Here is a 20,548-nt window from a genome sequence, read left to right as displayed (position 1 = left end):
AGAAGATGCTTTCTAAAAGAAAAAGCAAATTTTTTCCTGGGCTGGTGGTACCGCTGTTTGTCAAAACATTTGTGAAGCATGTTTAAGGTCCTGAGTTTGATCCCCAACATTTCAAGAAAAAAAATTAAAAAAAAAAAAAGAAAGAAAAAGAAAGAAAATGTAGAACACTAAACACTAAAAAGTGAAATCATGGGTCAGAAAAATGGCTCAGTGGTTAACAGTGCTTCCTGCTCTTTCCAGGGGACCTGAGTGTTTCTGGCCTGCATATTGTTTAGCTCAGCTGCTTTTACTCTGGTTCCAAAGAATCTGACACATCTGGCTTCTGCAAGTACCTGCGTACACATGCTCACTTGCACACACACACACACACACACACACACACACACATACACCACAATTAACAATAAAGTATTTTTAAAGAAAAATCATTCCAAAGCTTTAGAATGGAAGAAGGAAGCTTTTGCTTTTGGCTTGCTTGCCCTCAAGATGGCAAGTCCATTCTGTCACTGGCATTAGAACCTACATCTTCGGGAATTCCAGTGTGTACTGAAGATTAGCTGAGACATCATGGACTGAGCAGCTATTGAATTCTTGGACCTTCCATTCATAGGCAGCCATTCGATTGTCTGATTAGCTGGACCACATTCTGTAAGTCATTCTACTAAAATCCCATATCGATATATATAATCTCTATCTATCTATCTATCTATCTATCTATCTATAGATATTTACCTATAAATAAATAGATATAGAGTATTCTGTTACTCAAGAAAACCCTGACTAATCTATCTATAGATATTTATATATAAATAGACATAGACTATTCTGTTATTCAAGAAAACCCTCACTAATTTTGGATTAGATTTTGTTACCAGAAGTGGTTCTAGAACAACAGAAGTATAAGGATGAATCTTTTTTAAATATCTGGAATAGACTTCAATTCACCAACACGTACAGCTACTGAAGCCATTGCATTTACTGAAGCCCATGGAGTGAACTATATTATAAACTTAAGATAAAGGCATTTGATTATCTTGATTTACAATGGTGAGTGGCAACGCATTTGATGTCCTGGTATATGGAACCTTCGAGAGCTTGTGTAAAAGTAAGGAAAATGACGACACTGGTTGCTCAGCATCTCTGGAAAAACTGAAAACGGATAGACATGAGCTCTTTGATCGAATTAACCACTGTCTAGCAGCGAAGGGCACTGATAAAACTGACTGGCTCCAGATGCAGGTCAACACTCTAAAAGCTCAACTGTGCCCTGGGAGAGACTCCTCCTTCCAGCAGCCATGAAGCATAAGTTGCAGACAGTCACACCGAAGCCCTCATTATATAAGGTTGACTGAATTACAAGGAAAACTCAAGTCCCAGCTTTGTAGGGAGTCAGTGCTTAAGGGGAGTCCTTCAACCTGGGATGGGGATGTATGGAAGGAGCCTATTGAAGCTGAGAACTTTGAACCTTCAGATTCAGAAGGGTTTATCTCACTTGAGAAAATAGTCTGTCTACCGGGTGTGGCGGTGCTATGGGGTGTGGTGGTGCATGCCTTTAACCCCAGCACTCATGAGGCAGAGACAGGCAGACCTCTTTAATTTTGAGGTTAGCCTGGTGCCTGGTCTACACAGAGAAACCTTGTCTTAAAAAAATGTCTTTCCACCCTTAGCAGAAGATGAACTTGTCTACCCCTGAAATATTGTCTTTTCTGACTTTGAGGAGATAAATTCTTCATCATCTGCTAAACCAGCCGTGACTTTCTCTAAAGGAGATGCCACCCAAGACAATACAATACTAATGTCCTTCAGGGCCCACCGATAGTTGCTCTAGACTGTAACCAAACTTAAGGCAAAGCAGTGTATTCCATGAGGAGGTGTGCTATACTATTAAAGAGCCTAATGAGTTTGTTATTTTAAGCAGAAGTCTGCGGAATTTATGTAGGAATGGATTTTAAGGGTGTGGGATAATGGTAGAAGGAACATAAAACTATATCTGGCCGAGATTATTATTCATATGGGCCCTCTCAGCGGAGATTCTAGGTTTAATATGGAAGCTTGCATAGTTAAAAAAAAAAGTGTCAAAAGTTTGTTTAAATGGTTGAAGTATTTGGCAAACGATGGCCTACTTTTGGAGTTGGAAATGCCTGATATCCCTCGGGTTAGTGTTGAAGGGATTGTAAGGTTCAGGGAAATTGCAATTTCACAGTGGATACTCTGTAAAATCTAATCCTCCACCATGAGAAGGCTCAGAAGACATGCCCTTTATGCGACCTATAAGATGCAAAATAGAGGGGCGCCAGCACATTTGAAGAGATTTATTGTTGCTCTTTTCTTTGTGTCAGATCTTAAGGTTGAAGATGCTGCTGCTCAATTAGATGGACTGGATGGGGTTTAATTGGGCCCCAGTAAGTAGCAGGGGCCAGGTGACAGCACTGAGTCACCAAAAGGAAGGCGATTTATAGGTACAGTATAACTATTAAGGTATTCATAATGGGCAGCATAGACAAAGCCATGTCTATAATGTCCTGACCCATAATGGCCAGCACAGGCAAAGTGAATTTACTGGTGGCTGACTTGAAAGGACCTTTACCTAATTACTCACTCACAGTGTTTCCAGGCATGAAATAGATAAGTCACTGAATGTTTGTTTGATCTGTATAAGTTCTCAAACAAATGAAAGAAAGGCCACACTGGATCACAGCAGAATCTTGGCCCATGAATCAATTTCCAGACTTGAGCCAGCTGGCAGACCCAGAACCCCTTGAGTGAAAGGACAGCCAATTTCCCCTAAGGAAAGACTTTGATAAAATACATAAACATTTTACTGTTAGTCTTTCTCCAGACCTTCCCCAGAGGGACCTTTGGTCTTTTACAGGGGAAACTGGACAATGGAGGAAAAGAAACAATGAGATGGTTCGACCACTGGATGCTGGTTCTGAACCAACACTGATTAAAGGAAACCTCAAGAAACATTGTGGCCCTCCAATTAAAGCAGGAACTCATGGACATCAAGAGGTTAAGGGAAATAGCTGAAGTCTGACACACAGTTCAGTGGATTCCTGGACTCGTCCCCAGTCCCCGGATGTATAATTGGGATGGATATACTTAGAACTTGGCAGATGTTGTACATTAGTTCCTTGACTTTTGGAATGAGGGGCTATTAAGTTGGAAAGGGTAAGCTGGACAATGGGCGCACTCCTGTAATCCCAGCACTCTGGGAGGCAGAGGCTGGCAGATTTCTGAGTTCAAGGCCAGCCTGGTCTACAGCATGAGTTCCAGGACAGCCAGAGCTATACAGAGAAACCCTGTCTCGAAAAAAACAAATCCAAAAAAACAAATTTTTTTTTTCTTTCCCTCCCTTCTGAATGCTAGGTTGCAGTATATACTGCCATGTCTGTTTTGTGTAGATTGAGCTGTTTTGTGAGCACAGTTGACTCCCCCACCCCTTTGTTTTCTTTTATTTTTTTATTTTATTTTGTAAGTAGTGTCTTTGTAGAACCAGCCTGGCCTCAAACTCATAGCAATCCTGCTGCTTCTGCCTTGGGAGTGTTTCATTACATGCATGTGTTGCCATGCTTAGCTAAAAAAATAAATAAATAAATAAATAAATAAATAAATAAATAAAGTTGGAAAGGGTAAAATGGAAGCCATTGAGGTTGCCTCTACTAGGGAAAATAGTGAATCAAAGACAGTGTCAAATCTCTAAAAGAATTACAAAACTAGTGCCACTATCAAGGACTTGAAAGATGCTGGCGCCCGGGTGTGGTGGCGCACACCTGTAATCCCCAGCACTCTGGGAGGCAGAGGCAGGCGGATTTCTGAGTTCAAGGCCAGCCTGGCCTACAGAGTGAGTTCCAGGATAGCCAGGGCTACACAGAGAAACCCTGTCTTGACAAAACCAAAATCCAAAAAGCAAAAAACAAAAAACAAAAAAAGCTGCTGGCACGATGGCTGCCACCAGTCTCCTCCTGGCTAAAGTACAGAACAGATGGGTCATGGAGCATGACAGCTGATTACTGAAAATTCAATCAGGTAGTGACTCAGATTGCAGTTGCTGTATCAGATGCAGTGTCTTACTTGAGCAGATTAATACATCTCTTTCACAATATGGTATGCAACTATTAATATAGCAAATGCCCTTTTCTGGGTGTCTGCCCATAAGGCCCATCATAAGCAATTTGCTTTTAGTTGGCAATACCAGCATTATACCTTTACTGTTTTACTCCAAGTATACAGTATACAGTTTTACCCCAAGTATATATTAACTCTCCAGCCCTGTGTCTAAGTTAGAAGGAATCTTGATTGTCTTTTCCATAAAATATCACTTTGGTGCACTATATTGGCAGCATTATGCTGATTGGGTCAAGCAAGCAAGAGGGAGCAACCACTTTGTACTGATTGGTAACAATATGCATATCAGAGAATGGGAAATAAATCCAACCAAAATTCAAGGGCCTTCTACCTCAGTGAATTTCTTAGGAGTCCAGTTGCATGGGGCATGCAGAGATATTCCTACTAAGGTGACGGGTAAGTTACTGCATCTGGCCCCTCCTTCCACTGAGAAAGAAGAACAGACTTTAGTGGGCTTATTTGGATCCTGGAGACAGCACATTCTTTACTTAGTGGTGTTACTCCTGCCCAGATGCCAAGTGACTCAGAAGCTGCTAGCTTTGTGTGGGGCTTGGAACAGGAGACGGCTCTTCAGCAGGTCCAAGCTGCTGTGCAGGCTGCTCTACCACTCGGAACATATGACCCCTTAGATGAGTGGCAGCGGCAAAAAGGGATGCTGTTTGGAGCCTTTGCAGGCCTCTGTTGGTGAACCACAGAAGAGACCTTCGGGATTTTGCAGCAAGGCTCTACACCATGTGCATTCAACTATCCTCCCTTTCAAAGACAGCTTCTGGCTTGCTATTGGGCCTTTATGGAAACTGAACTTTGGTCAGTGGGCCACCAAGTTACCATTAGACCTGAGCTGCCCATCATGAACTGGATGTTTCTGACTGAACAAGTCATGATGCAGGACGTGTACAGCAGCCATCTATTATCAAACGGGAGTGGTATATACGTGATCATGCCAGAGCAGGTCCTGAAGGCACAAGCAAGTTGCATGAAGAAGTTGTCCATGTAAGTGGTTTCTACTGTTACAATGCCATCTGTCGCCAAGTGTGCACCTATAGCCTTGTGGGCTGTGCCTTATGGTTGATCAACTGAGAAAAAAAGATGCCTAAGGCATGGTTTAATGATAGTTCTGCATATTATGAAGCCACCACCCAGAAATGGACAGCTGCAGCATTACAATCCCTTTCTGGGACAACCCTGAAAGACTTCAATGAAGGAAAAGCTTCAGTGGGCTGTACACATTTTGCTTGGAAGGGAAAATTGCCAGATGTGTGGTTGTTCAGACTCATGGATTGGCTAGATGGTCAGGGACTTGGAAAGAGCATGATTAGAAAATACATGAGAGCGGGGCGGTGGCACACGCCTTTAATCCCAGCACTTGGGAGGCAGAGGCAGGCTGTTTTCCAAGTTTGAGGCCAGCCTGGTCTACAGAGTGAGTTCTAGGACAGCCAGGGCTACACAGAGAAACCCTGTCTCAAAAAACCAAGAGAGAGAGAGACAGATAGACAGACAGACATCTGGGGAAGAAGTATGTGGCTAGAGCTCTCCAAATGGGCAAAGGATGTGAAGATACTTGTGTCCCATGTAAATGTTCATGAAAAAGTTATGCACGGGCTCAGCAACATCGACTTCCACTCACCAATGCTGACCTGGCTACACAAGCTGCTAAAAGCCAGATCCCAGACATGCACCATTCCCCCGAGGTGACCTGGTGGCAGCTGACAATAATGGACCACTTCCCTCCATGGAAAGCAGACAATGCTTTGTTCTTACAGAAGTAGATTCCTATTCTGGTTATAGATTTGACTTTCCTAAACATAATGCTTCTTCCAAAACTTACAAAATGCCTTATCCAGTCATGGTATTCCACACAGTATTGCTTCTGACCAAGGAACTCATTTCATAGCCAGAGAAGTATGACAGTGGGCCCACATCATGGAATCTTGCCATGTTCCCCACCATCCTGAAAGCAGCTGGCCTGATAGGAAGACGGAATGGCCTTTGGAAGACAAAATTATACCAATTAGGTGGCAGCAGCCTGGAAGGCTGTGGCAAGAGGCAGGATATTCTTTGAGTCAGTGTCCAAAATACATTGTGATTTCTCCCATAGCCAGGATCCACAGGTCCAGGAATCAAGAAATGGAAAAGGGAATAGTTCTACTCATTATCATGACTAATGATCCACTAGGAAAAATGTGGTTCCAGTTCTCTAGGCCTTGTAAGTTTTGTTGGCCTAGAAGTTTTGGTCCCAGAGTAGGGACCACTCCTTCCAGGAGCCACAACAAACATTTCATTCAACTGGAAGCTCATTTTCCCCTGCCGCTCTAGGCTTCTAATGCCCTTAAACCAATAACAGTGTTAGGAGGGGTGAAAGACACAGATCAAAAGGGGAAATTGGATTGTGTCTTTACCATGGAGGTAAGATTATGTCTGGTGTAAGATTATATATGGTGGGAAATATTAAAAAATCAACCTGCCAACTCTCCTGCCCCTGCCAGGCCATCTCTGCAGTGGGGGTTCTGAATATCTCTCGCTTCTACACAATGCCTCACACACCCCATGATCTGCCATCTCAACACCTAATTACCCGGTAGAATAAAGACACTTAAGGCTTAATTAACCAGAGACTCTTAAGGCTTAATTAACCAATCAGATTTATATATAAGTAGCACAATTTACAAGATGCCAATACAATAATTTTAGAGCCAATCAATAATGACAAAAGCTTTATCCCAATGTTTCTAACCTTGTGAAAAGTTTGCTACTTGTGGCTGATAAATGCCATGCGGATTCACACCTGTGGCCACTGCTCTTCTTCACACACACACCCCACTCCCTCTCTCCACTTTAGCTCTGCCCCCTTTCCCTGTCCAATTACATACTTTCTTTGCACTAATGTAATTGGACAGGGAAAATCCTGCGACATATCACCTTTTCTGTTTGATTAAATTAAAAAAGAAACCTTTCTCTCAAAGTAAAACTTGTGCACAACTATTACCATTTTGTAAATTATATGGTATAAGATAGGTCTAACACCCAACCCAACATTTTTGCCAATAAAATTGAAAACTGTACTCTATCCCAGCTTAAAAGACTCTAGTTCTGCATCTGGCTATGTCTTGGCTTTAGATTGAATGCCGTCTAAAAACCTCTTAAATCTGTTCCTCTCAAAGTAAAAAGCCTAGGTTGGCCAGGAGACTATGTAGGTTTTCAATCCCATCAGAAATCCTAGTTCAACTGATATTAATTGAAAATATATAGGAAGCTTAACACAGCTTCCAAAACTTAGCCAATTCATACAGACATGAACATCTGGACAGTCCCTCACATCAAAAGTTGGTTGGAGCATTGTTCTTCAGCCCTCTGGCCAGGGTCATCTGACAGACTTAGAGAAACAGGAATATTAAGGACCAGCCTACTCTGTCTCGGCAGAATCAAGCTGGCCTAAACCTGTAATTGTGTCCTTTCTTTGGACAGTATTAAGTCTGTAGATGAAAAGAGGCAATTCTTGTCTAATGGCTGTCTCGCCACAACTGGAGTAACACAGATGCTCAATTTCTTCTTTGAATCCAAGAGAGGGAAAGCTGTCAGGAACAGACTAGTCTCAACAAGTAAATAAATAACAGTCACATTCTGTAGATTTCTGATATTTTTGAAAATCAACAATCTATGTAAAATAATCTGGACTGTTGTACATCAACTACTCTCAGCTATTTCTAATTAAAATCTTGAAAACACCCTAACAATAAACTTAGAGCCATGAATTTGCTGTTTGGCCCTAAGCTCACAGGGTTAAACATCTCAGACCTGTTATAATAACAGCAATAGATGGACTGGGGCTAAGCCCTGCACTTACAACCTTTTAGTATCAATAGAAGAAATTTATACCAATAAAAACCTTGATTTTGCATCAAAATAAATTCTGAACCAAAATAAGAACTTATAACTTCAACTTCATAACAGTTATAAATATTTCTACCAAATGAGATTATGGCTATACAATCAATTTCCTCCCTGTTCGAAATATGATCATTTCTACATTCCCTATAAAGGGAATTCCCTATAAACCTATTAACCCTCTCCAGCCCCAAAGCCCAGGGAACTGGGTTGACGACTCTTCATAACTTCTTCAAGTTGAATATGGACGTTGAGATATTGAGGGGGAGGTAAGGATAGGGAAAATAGGATTGATTAGTCTCTGATGTCTGTGTCTTGACTGGATCTGACTGAAGTCCAGGACATTAGGAGTTCAAGCAGGTCAGTTCAGTATGTCTGACGAGGAAAATCACCAAGGCTGTATATTCTGTAAGATATAAATCTCAAAACAAAATTTTAGTATCATCGAGATATATATTTTGTTTGATTCTCTGGAATCTAGTCCTGGGAGGGTTCCCTTCATATCTGATCCTTAAGGTGTAAATACCTTAATCACCTTTCCCAAAACCACAGACAAAACCCTTTCCCCAAATCAGTATACCCTTGAAAGAGTAATCAGAAAACCTTTTATTTAGACTTCTCTCCCAGAGGAATAGTATAACCACAAAACTCAAAGTCACACCCATTTTGAAAATCAAAACAATCTAAAACAAATGAAATAAACTAAGATACTGTATTTGCCTATACTAGGCCTTTCCTAGCTTGCCAAGAAGGAAAAGTCAGTCAAGATTCCTGTGCAGACCATGTTAGACGGTATGAGCTTCCTGTGGGGCAAGGGAAGCTCTCCATCCCCTCTGTGGTCTGCTCTGACTAGAGCAGCCGCCTTCCTTTCACTCTCAGAGCCGCCTGCGCTCTCAGCTCTCACAGCAGGGGACCTCAGCACTGCCAGTGGTTCTTTGTTTAACCTTTGCTGTGCTTGAGTCTTTGCACTAATGTAATTGGACAGGGAAAATCCTGAGACAGTCTGGAGTTGAGGAGATCTCTTAGGGGTCTCTTGGTGGTACCAAGTCCTGTGATTGAAGTCAATGGGCAATTACAACAGCCTAATTCAGGCAAGATGACAAAGGGCAGAGGCACCCCAGAAATGAAAGTATGGGTTACTCCTCCAGGAAAAGAACCAAGACCTGCTGAAATTCTTGTGGAGGGTGGAGGAAATTCCAAACAGATAGTAAAGGAAGGCAGTTATAAACACCAGCTAAGAGCCTGGTGTGATAGCCTACACCTTGAACCCCTGCACGCAGGAGGCAGAGGCAGGTGGATCTCTGTGAGCTGGCGGCCAGTTTGGTCTACAGAGCTAGTTCTAGGACAGCCAGGGCTACACAGAAAAACCCTGTCTAGAAAAACAAAATAAAAAAATACTAGCTAATACCATGTGACCAGTGACAGAAAAAAATATTATGGTTGGCATGAGTGTTTCTATCTTATTTTGTTAACAATGTTTATACATATATCTGTGTTTTCTTTCCTCAATTTATCATGTAATAGAACATCAATTAAGATAATATCTCACACACACACAAAAATGCTGGGCTGTGGTGGCGCACGCCTATAATCCCAGCACTCTGGGAGGCAGAGGCAGGCGGGATTTCTGAGTTCGAGGCCAGCCTGGTCTACAGAGTGAATTCCAGGACAGCCAGGGCTACACAGAGAAACCCTGTCTCGAAAAAACCAAAAAAAAAAAAAAAAAAAAAAAAAAAAAGAGAGAGAGAGAGAGAGAGAGAGAGAGAATATCAATGGTTATAATAATTAAATTTGAGATACTTGAAAAACTCCCTCAAGGGATATTGCCACCTTTTTTAAATTTATGTTTGTAGTTGTCTGAGTGATGGTTATGTTAGGTGTAATTATGACCTGGTTAAATATATAATGCATTTGTAATTGTAGTGGAATAATTATGTTTAGATATTATGCTATATATTTCATTTGGAAATTAAGCACGGCATGAGAGATAATTGTGTGTTAGGTTGACAAGACATGGCTATTCTTGATTATTTCCTGGACTTACCTAAAACCCAAAATTCAAAGACATACACCTGGGAGAATTTTGCTTAATTTGAAGCAGGTGGATCCACTTCCAATTGAGATCTTTGAGGTAGGAAGACACATACCTTTAATTGGGATCTTGAAGTGGGATCATGAGATGGGAAGACACCTTTAATCTGAGCTATGCTTTCTGCTGGAAAGCTATATACGGACATGAAAGATGGAAGCTTTTGCTCTTTGCCTGTTTGTCCTCCCTTTGGCAGCAAGTCCACTCCTTCACTGGCTTTAGAGACTACTTTTTCCAGGATTCCAGGGTACACTGAGACATCCAGCTCATCCTGCTAGACTTAATAACTACTGTATTTCTATTCACAGCCAGCCATTGTTGGATTAGCTGCACTGCAGCCTGTAAATCATTTTAGTAAATCCTCTTTCTATAGAGAGATTCAAGTTGTATTACTCTAGAGAACCTTGACTATTACAGACTAAAAACAAACAAACAATCAACAAACCCTAAACCATTTAATAACAATGTGGGGGATAGCTCCGGTCTTATTTTGATGCTAATTCAGCTTTCCTGGGAGGGGCCTCGGAAGAGGAGTGAATCTCTGATACAGGTGACTTCTGGTGAACCTCACCTTAATTTGTAAAATAAAGGCTAGAGCTGGGGATTGGGCAGTGGAAGGGAGGTGGAGCTGAAAAGCTTGGGGGAGAGAGAGGGGAGGGGAGAGAGTGAAAGGCGACTGGAGGAGAAGTCTGTGGCCTGGAGAAACCACAAGTTACAAGGGGTCTCACAGATGGGACTAGAGTAGGGTAGTGGTAGATCTGCCCAATCTAGGCTGCAGCTTGTATTCATATTTATTGAGTTATGTTTTCTTTTGCCAGACTTATTTGGGTTGGAGACTTACTGCAACATAATAATGATAAAGAACTAGGATGAAGACATGGTTTAGCACTTAAAAGATATTTGCTGCTCTTTTAGAGGACCCCAGATCAGCTTTAATACCACAAAGCAAATGGAAACCACAGGCAACTCCAGCTCCGGGGACCCAGTGTCATCTTCTGGCCTCTGCATAGGAGGCACACATGGTGCACACACGGTGCACACACATACACACAGGCTAAGTATTCATGCACAGAAGATAAATATTAAAAATACCTAAAAAATCTAATTCAAATTTGTATAATCCAAAATACTGTAAGCATTTGTGTCCATTCCTAGTTTTAGAAGATGCAGTTGAGACTATGCCCTACTATTTTCAGTCTTTTCTATCACTAATGTAAAACCTTGGAAAACTGCGTCTTGGAGAGCAGTTTAGGTTGGGCATGTGGCTCAGTGGCCGGACACTTGCCCACCACGAATGAACCCTGGGTTGCATATCTAGCACTGCCAACTTTTGGATACTAAAAGTTCCAGCTCTGTCATTTCCTATTTATGTAAAACTTTCTTAGGCAGCCTGGTCTACAGAGTGAGTTCCAGGACTGCCAGGGCTACACAGAGAAACCCTGTCTTGAAAGACCAAAAAACAAAACAAAATAAAACAAAAACAACTTTCTTAGGATCTGTGTAAAGAAATCCCACTTTGGGCTAGGGAATGTCTCTAAGCTGGTAGAATGTTAGTATAAAGCCTAGAGGTCGATTCCTAGCACCATATAAAACTGGGTGTGGCTACATGCAACTGTAATTCCAGAATTCCAAAGATCTGAGGATCTAAAGGTTAAAGGATCCACAGCCTGGGCGACGTAACCAGTTAAGAGTGCATCCTGGGCTATATGAGGCTCAGATCTGGAGAGGTGCCACTTTTCAGGGTCTGAACATTTCACATGGATACCCCAAGGCCTCCTGGGAGGGTAGGTAGATTCAAGCATTAGCACAAGCCAGTGCTCCTGGATCTGAGCATGCCTACTCTAATGGGATCTGGAGTGCCAGCCCATCTGTTTATGCCCAATCTCCTTTTTTTCCTGGACATTACTCATCTTTGAGGTGTGGTGTCAGTGAACATGGCATCAGTGTGGAAGGCCTCAGGTAGGGGTAGGATATTGGGAGGCTGGCTATATATGGTCTAGCCTGGGTACTTCTGAACCTATGACTGCCACTACCAGTGCAAGACATTTGTTAGCCAGCCCCTACCTCCTCATGGGAAGGAAGAACAGGACTCTCTAGGGGTGCAGATACTACAGTGTGTCTGAGCCACAGAGCTGCTGTCTTATGCAGACAAGTTAGGTGGTCCTTGGGGTTCTGTGAGAAAACTGGGAAAGACTCTTCCTTCCCTGTAGAAATCTCTAAGCAAGCATCCTGGTTCAACATCCCACAGAGCTGGAAACTCAACATAACTAGGTTATAACACATCAAGCAATGTACGTTTTCTCTTGTATTTCCTTAGAGAAATCAGATTTCTCTATAGAGGTTGTATTTGTATAAAAACCTTTAATTTTTATTTCAAGTAATTTCCCAAACTTTCAATGTAAAGTTTAAGTGAAATCTTCACTCTGAGATACAAAGATTTAATGAATTACCACGTTTCTCTGTCTCTCTCCTTCTGTCTCGATCTTCTCACTCTCTCTCTCTCTCTCTCTCTCTCTCTCTCTCTCTCTCTCTCGCTCTTTTGGATGCAAGCCTGTTTCAGCCAAGGAGGATGAGCTCACACTCTACATCTGCTGTGACACTGTTATCTACACTGGCATAAAGGTCACCCTTCAGCTTACTCATTATTTATGATGGCAGCACTTGGCATAATTATACTTTCTTTTATACTAAAGAACAGGACAATAAAGATTATCCATTATACAGTATGAGGGCAGCTTACAAAATGTGCCTTGAACAGTCTATACAGCATTTATTGTACAGATTATTCAGAACAAAACACCAAGCAGGGATCAGAAACCTAAGAAGACTCAGCCTGATGGGCGGGCGTCCATCCAACTCCCCGCTCACAAAAGGGAGATCACAACAGGGAACAACACAGCCTTCCATCATTGTCTTCTCAGTCTGAAGTTTTCTCTGGGTTGATTCTGAAACCTACCAACTATTGAGTAAGAAACTATGACTGGATTCTAGGTCTTTATTTTGTATGCCCAACTATCTATGCTTCTGACAAAAACCTACCCTTGTTTTCCTAAACTTGACAGATGGGACAGAACTGACTCCCACAAGCCTGGTTTGGGAGCCTGTCAGTCAGTGAGGTTAAGACCACAATGGCCTGCCTTCCTTTTTATCTTTTCTTTTTGTTTTGTTTTGATTTCTTTTTTCTTTTCCCTCCCTCCCTCCCTCCCTATTCCTTCCTTCCTTCCTTCCTTCCTTCCTTCCTTCCTTCCTTCCTTTCGAGACAGGGTTTCTCTATGTAGCCCTGGCTATCTTAGAACTCACTCTGTAGACCACTCTGGCCTTGAACTCAAAAATCCACCTGTCTCTGTTTTCCTAGTGCTCAGATTCAAGGTGTACACTATCACACCCAGCCTATATTGGCCTTTTGACAGCATGTCACCCCAAATTATGTGCAAGGCTTTCACTTCTGTTAGCCATAGTAGCCTGAGCCTCTTTAAGTCCCCGTAAAAAGACTGGCTGGGTGTTAACCGTAGAGTCCAGTCTGACGTGGGTAGCAGCCAGCTGGCATGACCCCAGGATCAGAGGAAGGGGCCTGATTGAAGCCTGACACACAGGAGCAGCACCTTGCATTACCAGGGGTAGAAACGAGTCCCTTGTCTCTCTGAATGTCACAGCTTCAGGTAGATTCATGGGCTCTCTTGGGGCCTTGCTGCCAATCATAGCACTTGGGTTTCCAGCCGTCGGACTTCCTTGACCACCAGATCAATGTTAATAATTGGGTTGAAGTACAGAGCCCAATAAAATAAACAGTTGCAGACAAACTGAGGAATAAGCGGCCAGAACATGGCCATGAAAAGTCCCTGCGTCGATACTTTCCAAAAGTGGCTCCACATTCTCTGGGGCACTGTCCTGAAAAGAAAGAAGAGTAGTGGAGGGTGGGCTTGGACAAGCTGGGTACTGAGGGGTCTGCCCTGTCACCTGTCCCACAACCGAGGAAACACTTCTACCTCACCAGTCTCCAGCTCCTAGCTCGTGTCCTCTAAGCTCTGCACACTGGCACAGCCTCTGTTCTACCTTTGTTGCCCCTTTTCTTTTTCTTTCTTTTTGATTTTTCAAGACAGGTTTTCTCTATGTAGCCGTGGCTGTCCTGGAATTCTAGACCAGGCTAGACTCAAACTGACAGAGGAAATCCACCTGGCAATGGCACTTTTTTCCCCCAAGACAAACTTTCATATAGCTCAAGCTTGGCCTAAATTTGCTATGTAACTAACGATGATCTTAAACTTCTCATCTTTCTGCCTTTGCCTCTTGAAGGTTGGGATTTCAGACATGGGCCACCATATCTTGCTGATGTGCTGGGATGAAATGCAGAGGAACAAAGCCTACGCATGAATATTCACATTCTCGAAATGAATAAACGAGTTTATTAGCCAGGAATTGTGTGAGAGACAGGGCATCAACATGAAACAATGTGGTAGCCTGTTTGCCTGGAGCTGTTTTCTGAAACAGTCAGAATTGCTCTAGAGGAGTCTGCCTTGTCTCCCTGGGGCGGTGAGAGCCAGGACCTCCCTCCTCTATTTTTCCTGTGTGGTCTGAATTGGAGATATGCTTCATACCTTGAGCTTGGCCATGGAGAGCCCAGCACAGTGCTGGAGTGTAATATGTCTGTGTGAGCACATGATTCAAGGGGGACCAGTCAGAGTAAGGCTTGTTTCAAGTGTGATGGGAAAGAAGTGCTTGCTTGTTACTGGCACTGCTAGGCCGAGCTCTGGGGCAACCACAGGCCATGATGCAACAAGAGCTGAGAGGAGCTGCGCAGCACAGGGAGGACAGCCTGTGAGTGAGGAGGTCCTGGATGAGCAGCCCTGAGGAGAGTGTTCGGAACTCTGGGTCTGTGCTGGTTGAATAGGTATGTCCACCACAGAGTCATGTGTTCGAGTACTTGGCCCATAGGGAGCAGCACTATTAGGAGGTGTGGCCTTGTTGGAGGAAGTGTGTCACTGTGGGGGCAGGCTTTGAGGTCTTATATGTTCATGCCCAGTGTGACATACAGTCTCCTCCTAATGCCTGCAGCCCACGCTGTAGAGCTCTCAGCTCCTCTCCAGCCCAGGCCTGCCTGCATGCTCCCACGCTTCCTGCCATGACAGTAATGGACTGAACCTCTGAAACACCAAGCCAGTCCCACTTCAATGTCGTCCTTTCCAAGAGTGGCCCTGACCACAATGTCTCTTCACAGCAATAAGGCCCTTACTAAGGCAGGGTCCAAACGCGTTCTACTCTGGGTGAACATTTAAATCCTTCGTAGTAAGCCAACGAGGTAGACTCTTGTCACTTGCCACCAAGAGATCTACTTACAGACTAGGTAGCCCAGTGTTCTCATCCTACATTAATCTGGAAAAGTCATTCTCTCAAGTGCTGGCAAAACAGAATTAGAACACTATAAAATTCCCATGATGTCTCTCTGTACTATATTGTACTTTTCTATACTTGTTTTTCCTTTAATAAAATCTTTCAAATACCTCCTACCCCAGAAGTTATCTGGCTTACTTTTAAATAAGGGTACGATATGGAAGCCAGGTATGATTGTATATGCCTGTAATTTCAGCATTTGGCGGTAGAGGCAGGTTTGTTAAGTTTGAGACCCATGGGCCACATTCTCCCTACCCCCCCCCCACACACAATTAGAACAATGAGTCAGGCACAGTGGCACATTTTTTTAGTTCTAGCATTTGTGACCTTGGTCTACTAGTGAGTAGCTAGACAGAGCTACAAATAGGACAAAATAAACATATACATACACAAAATAATTTAATATACATACACAAAGTAAATAAATACATAGATACAAAATGAAAACCTAAAAACTAAACAAAACCAAACACACAGAGCCAGGCAGAATAGCACATGCTTACAGCTCAGCAGCCTACGGCAGGAGGTAATCTGGCACACTGCAGGGCATGTCATTTCTGCAAAGGTCTGGGTGGGATAAGAAAGCAAACTGAGCAAGCCATGGTGAGCAAGCCAGGAAGCGGCACCCTCCATGACCTCTGTTCCTGCCTGACTGCCCTGGACGAACTATAAACAGTAAGCTGAAATAAATCCTTTCTTCCACAAACTGATTTATTTTTTCCCCAAAAAAGAGTTTCTGTGTCTAACAGCCCTAATTGTCCTGAAACTTGATTTGTAGACCAGGCTGGCCTTGAACTCACAGAGAACTAACTGCCTGTCTCTGCCTCCCAGTGCTGAGATCCCTAGGCTGAGATTTTAAAAGTATACCACCACACTAGCTTTCCTAAATTGACTTTGATCAGAGTGTTTTATCATGGCATCAGAAACCTAAGATAGACCCCATCTCTAACAAAATAAAACAAAAAAACCAAAGAAAATCAAGAACAAAACCAAACCATAGCAGGGCGGTGGTGGTACACGCCTGTAATCCCAGTACTCTGGGAGGCAGAGGCAGGCGGATTTCTGAGTTTGAGGCCAGCCGGGTCTACAGAGTGAGTTACAGGACAGCCAGGGCAATACAGAGAAATCCTGTCTCGAAAAAAACCAAATCCAAAAAAAAAAAAAAACAAAAAACCAAAAACTAAAAAATAACAAAATAACCAAACCAAACCAAACCACTATATGCAATGAAGACTGTCTCCTGACACAAATATCTTTCTTTCTTTTTTTTTTTTTTCTTTTTTGGAGACAGGGTTTCTCTGTGTAGCCCTGGCTGTCCTGGAACTCACTCTGTAAATCAGGCTGGCCTCGAACTCAGAAATCTGCCTGCTTCTGCCTCCCGAGTGCTGGGACTAAAGGCGTGCGCCCCCACCGCCCGGCCACAAATATCTTTCTTTTTTTTTTTTTTTAAAAAAAAACTTCTAGGGGTGGGTGGGAGGACAGGGGGAGAGAAGGGGGCTTATGGGACTTTCGGGGAGTGGGGGCTAGAAAAGGGGAAATCATTTGAAATGTAAATAAAAAATATATCGAATAAAAAAAAAACTTCTTTTTTTTTTTTGATTTTTGGGTCCCCCCCCCCCCCCAGACAAGGTTTCTCCGTGTAGCCCTGGCTGTCCTGGAACTCACTCTGTAGACCAGGCTGGCCTTGAACTCAGAAATCCGCCTGCCTCTGCCTCCCAGAGTGCTAGGATTACAGGCGTGCGCCACCACCGCCGGGCACAAATATCTTTCTTATTTCTTATATTTCTCAAATCAGAACCTGAGGCATCAAGGTAGAATTTTTTTTAAAGACTATTTTTATTCTCTTATTTTAGTTATATATGTATATGTGTATAGGTTTCTGCATATGACTGCAGTGCCCTCAGAGGCCAGAAAAGGATGCCAGATTCCCTGGGGTTGGAATAGGCCATTGTAGACTGCTTGATGGGGTACTAGGAAACCCCCTCCCCATGCCAGGTCTGAAAACAGTTTAAAGGGGGCCATCCTCATTGATATTTCTTTATCACTCCAACCATCTCCCACTGAAAGGCACTTACTTCAGCTCGCTTCTCGACCAGATCCTCCAAAAAGAGAATAGCTCCAGAACAGACAGCAGCATGGCATTGACAATAAGGAAGCGTGACGTCCAGTAGTGGACCTCCAGCCAGTCCCAGGCAAACTCCGCAATCAGCTGGTATGGGAGAAAGGAGTATTTGACAAGGAATTCTCTCCACTGCTTCCATGTGGGCTCCCTCAGGTCCTTGAAGAAGAACACACAACAGAGGCCCATCATCATAGGATTGACTTATGTAAGTAATGTTGATCGGTGACTTTTACATTTGGACACGCACACTCCTACTTCTAACAATCTAAATCTTTTTTCAATCAGCATCTTGTTATATCTAACTGGCCTCAAAGTCACATTTTTTTTCTGCGTCAGTCCAGAGCTCCCCAATTAAAAGCATGTGCATGGCTTAAAATAGAATAATAATTTATTAATCCCCTTGTAACAGTTCATCTTAAAATAAAGCTGGGCCTAGAAAAATGGCTTAGTGCTTACGGATGCATGCTATCCAAGCATGAGTCTGGAGTTTGGATCTTCTGTGCTTCATAAAAACCAGGCATGGTTCTTGACACCCCCATAACCCCATCTCTGAGCGCTGGGGATGTGAGGACCTTTGGGGCTGAAGAAGTAATTTCTTGATAGTGTGTACAGTATAGTACACAGATAGTCTAACAGTAGCAAACAAAGGCTATTACTCTCAAATGACCAACTAGATTCAGAGAAGTCATTCCAGCAAAAAGAGTTCCACATGGGTTGAAGAATGACACACGACATGGAGAAATAACTGCCCAATGCCAGTAGTCATATCCTGGGCCACAGCTTACTATTGTGAGGCCTTAAGGGCAGATCCAAATCCTGTTATAGGAGGCTAACTACTACACTGTAGGGGTCCTGCCAAATCTCAAGGCCCACGTATCTAATCTCTTAAGTGTTCTGAACCAGCCGGGTGGTGGTGGCGCACACCTGTAATCCCAGCACTCAGGAGGCAGAGGCAGGCGGATTTCTGAGTTCGAGGCCAGCCTGGTCTACAGAGTGAGTTCCAGAACAGCCAGGGCTACACAGAGAAACCCTATCTCGGAAAAAAAAAAAAAAAAACAAAAAAAACCAAAAACAACAACAAAAAAGTGTTCTGAACCCACAATGACTTTTTTTTTTAATAACAAAATCAATGCTTTTTACAAAAAATATTTCAAGATTAAAAGGGTTATCTGCCAGATGGTGGTGGCACATGCCTTTAATCCCAGCACTTGGGAGGCAGAGGCAGGCGGATTTCTGAGTTCGAGGCCAGCCTGGTCTACGTGAGTGAGTTCTACGACAGCCAGGGCTACACAGAGAAACCCTGTCTCAAAAAAACAAAACAATAATAATAATATAGATAAACATATAAACAAACAAATAAACAAAAGGGTTATCACTCTGGCTGAGCAGTACAGAAAATGAAGCCGGCTTCCAGGAGAAAGACAGAATTTCTTTTCTTCTGCAGAGGACTTTCCCTGCAAACTAGTTCAAAGGCTGGTCTACTTTCTTGTTTTGTACAACACTGAGATACAGTAGAATTAGTTTTTCCTACCAGGAGCTTGGTAAAGATGTCCTCGCCAGAGCTCTCTTCCTGCAGAGGGCAGATGGTATGGATGAAGGGTAGGAAGGAGTCTGTGTAGTCAAACAGGTACAGGTATAACAAGCCAAGTCTTGGTGAGCTCTTGAGAGCATAGAGCAAGAACAGGGACCTGCCTGGGTTGACAGCCTGCAGAGGACAGAAAGACATGGGAGTATATATAACGTTATATATACCATGGCCAGCTTCCCACTTGCACTCCTTCAATGTCCCATGACTTTTGCAACTAGTCTTTTGTGTGGTGTAGAGCTCATTTGTTGAGGTATACTGTAAAACACTCCAGTCTTGCTGGGAATGGTTGCAGACATCTTTAATATGTGGGAGTCTGAGGCCAGCCTTTGTATCAGAACAAGTTCAAAGGTAAGCGACACAGCAAAAGAGCATCTCAAAACCCAAGAAGCTGTGTGGACGTGATGATGCACGCCTCCCTTGATCCCAGTTTCAGAAGATTTAATCCTTCTTCTGGCCTCTGAGGGCATTTGACACACATGTGGTACACAGACATACAAGTAGCCCATATACCCAAACACATTACAAAAAATGTATTAAGCTAGGCAAGATTACTTAGTGAATAAAGGCACCTGCTGCCAAACCTGACAACCTGAGTTTGATCCCTAGGGCCCATATGGTAGAAGGAAAGATTTCCTTCCAGTATCTGCAGACTGTAAGACTTCCCACATGTGTGCCTGGCAGCTGCATGTGTGCACATAGATCCAAGAATAAATATGCATAATAAAAATAAACAGTATTATAAGACACACTACGAGCTGGGCATGGTGTTAAACATTTATCATGCTGGCACTTGTGGAGTGGAGGTAGGATTGTTCAAGACTAGCATCAGTTTCATTGATATTGACTATCCTGGTATCATCACAAACAAACCAACCACCAAACCACCACTACCACCACCACCATTGAAACTGTACACATTTTCAACTGAGGAATTCCAGACCCATTCTTCAAAAATTAGGGTAAATTTTGAAAAAGGTGTATTTTAGGAATCAAGCATGATTGATGCCTTTACTCCCAGCATTTGGGAGGCAGAGGCAGGTGAATCTCTGTGAATTCAAAGAAGCCAGTCTGATCTACATAGTGAGTTCTAGGACAGCCAGGGCTACATGGTAAGGCTCTGTCTCAAAAGAAAGGAAGGAACAGAAAAGAGTCAAGCAGTTCCAGACATGCCTACACAACAGTGAGATTTTGCCTCAAGAAAAGATTTCTATTTGTCTATGTGTTGATTCATCAGCCAACTTACCCCTCAACCATCTATCCATTGTGCTAACATGCATGCTAATCTCTATCATCAAGCTATCCCAATGACATTTTCTTATTAACAACACAGTCACTTTCACATTTTCAG

The 20,548-nt window shown here is 42.9% G+C and overlaps 1 protein-coding gene across 1 annotated transcript in view; it reads right to left on the bottom strand.

Moving 5' to 3' along the window:
* Nucleotides 1–6,753: 6,753 nt before the first annotated feature.
* Bfar (bifunctional apoptosis regulator) overlaps nucleotides 6,754–20,548 on the bottom strand; it is a 39,352-nt gene continuing 25,557 nt past the window's right edge. Inside the window, exons 6-8 of the mRNA XM_052197897.1 lie at nucleotides 19,144–19,317; nucleotides 17,566–17,768; nucleotides 6,754–13,990 (exon numbers count right to left, since the gene is read on the bottom strand). Of these exons, the coding sequence (XP_052053857.1) occupies nucleotides 13,798–13,990; nucleotides 17,566–17,768; nucleotides 19,144–19,317 (570 nt within the window). The 3' untranslated portion in view covers nucleotides 6,754–13,797. The remainder of the gene's footprint in view (nucleotides 13,991–17,565; nucleotides 17,769–19,143; nucleotides 19,318–20,548) is intronic.

This window comes from Apodemus sylvaticus, chromosome 10, assembly GCF_947179515.1.
Source record: "Apodemus sylvaticus chromosome 10, mApoSyl1.1, whole genome shotgun sequence".
Taxonomy (NCBI): domain Eukaryota; kingdom Metazoa; phylum Chordata; class Mammalia; order Rodentia; family Muridae; genus Apodemus; species Apodemus sylvaticus.
The sequence above is the reverse complement of the archived record's forward strand: the minus strand, read 5'-3'. Positions and strand labels throughout refer to the sequence as shown.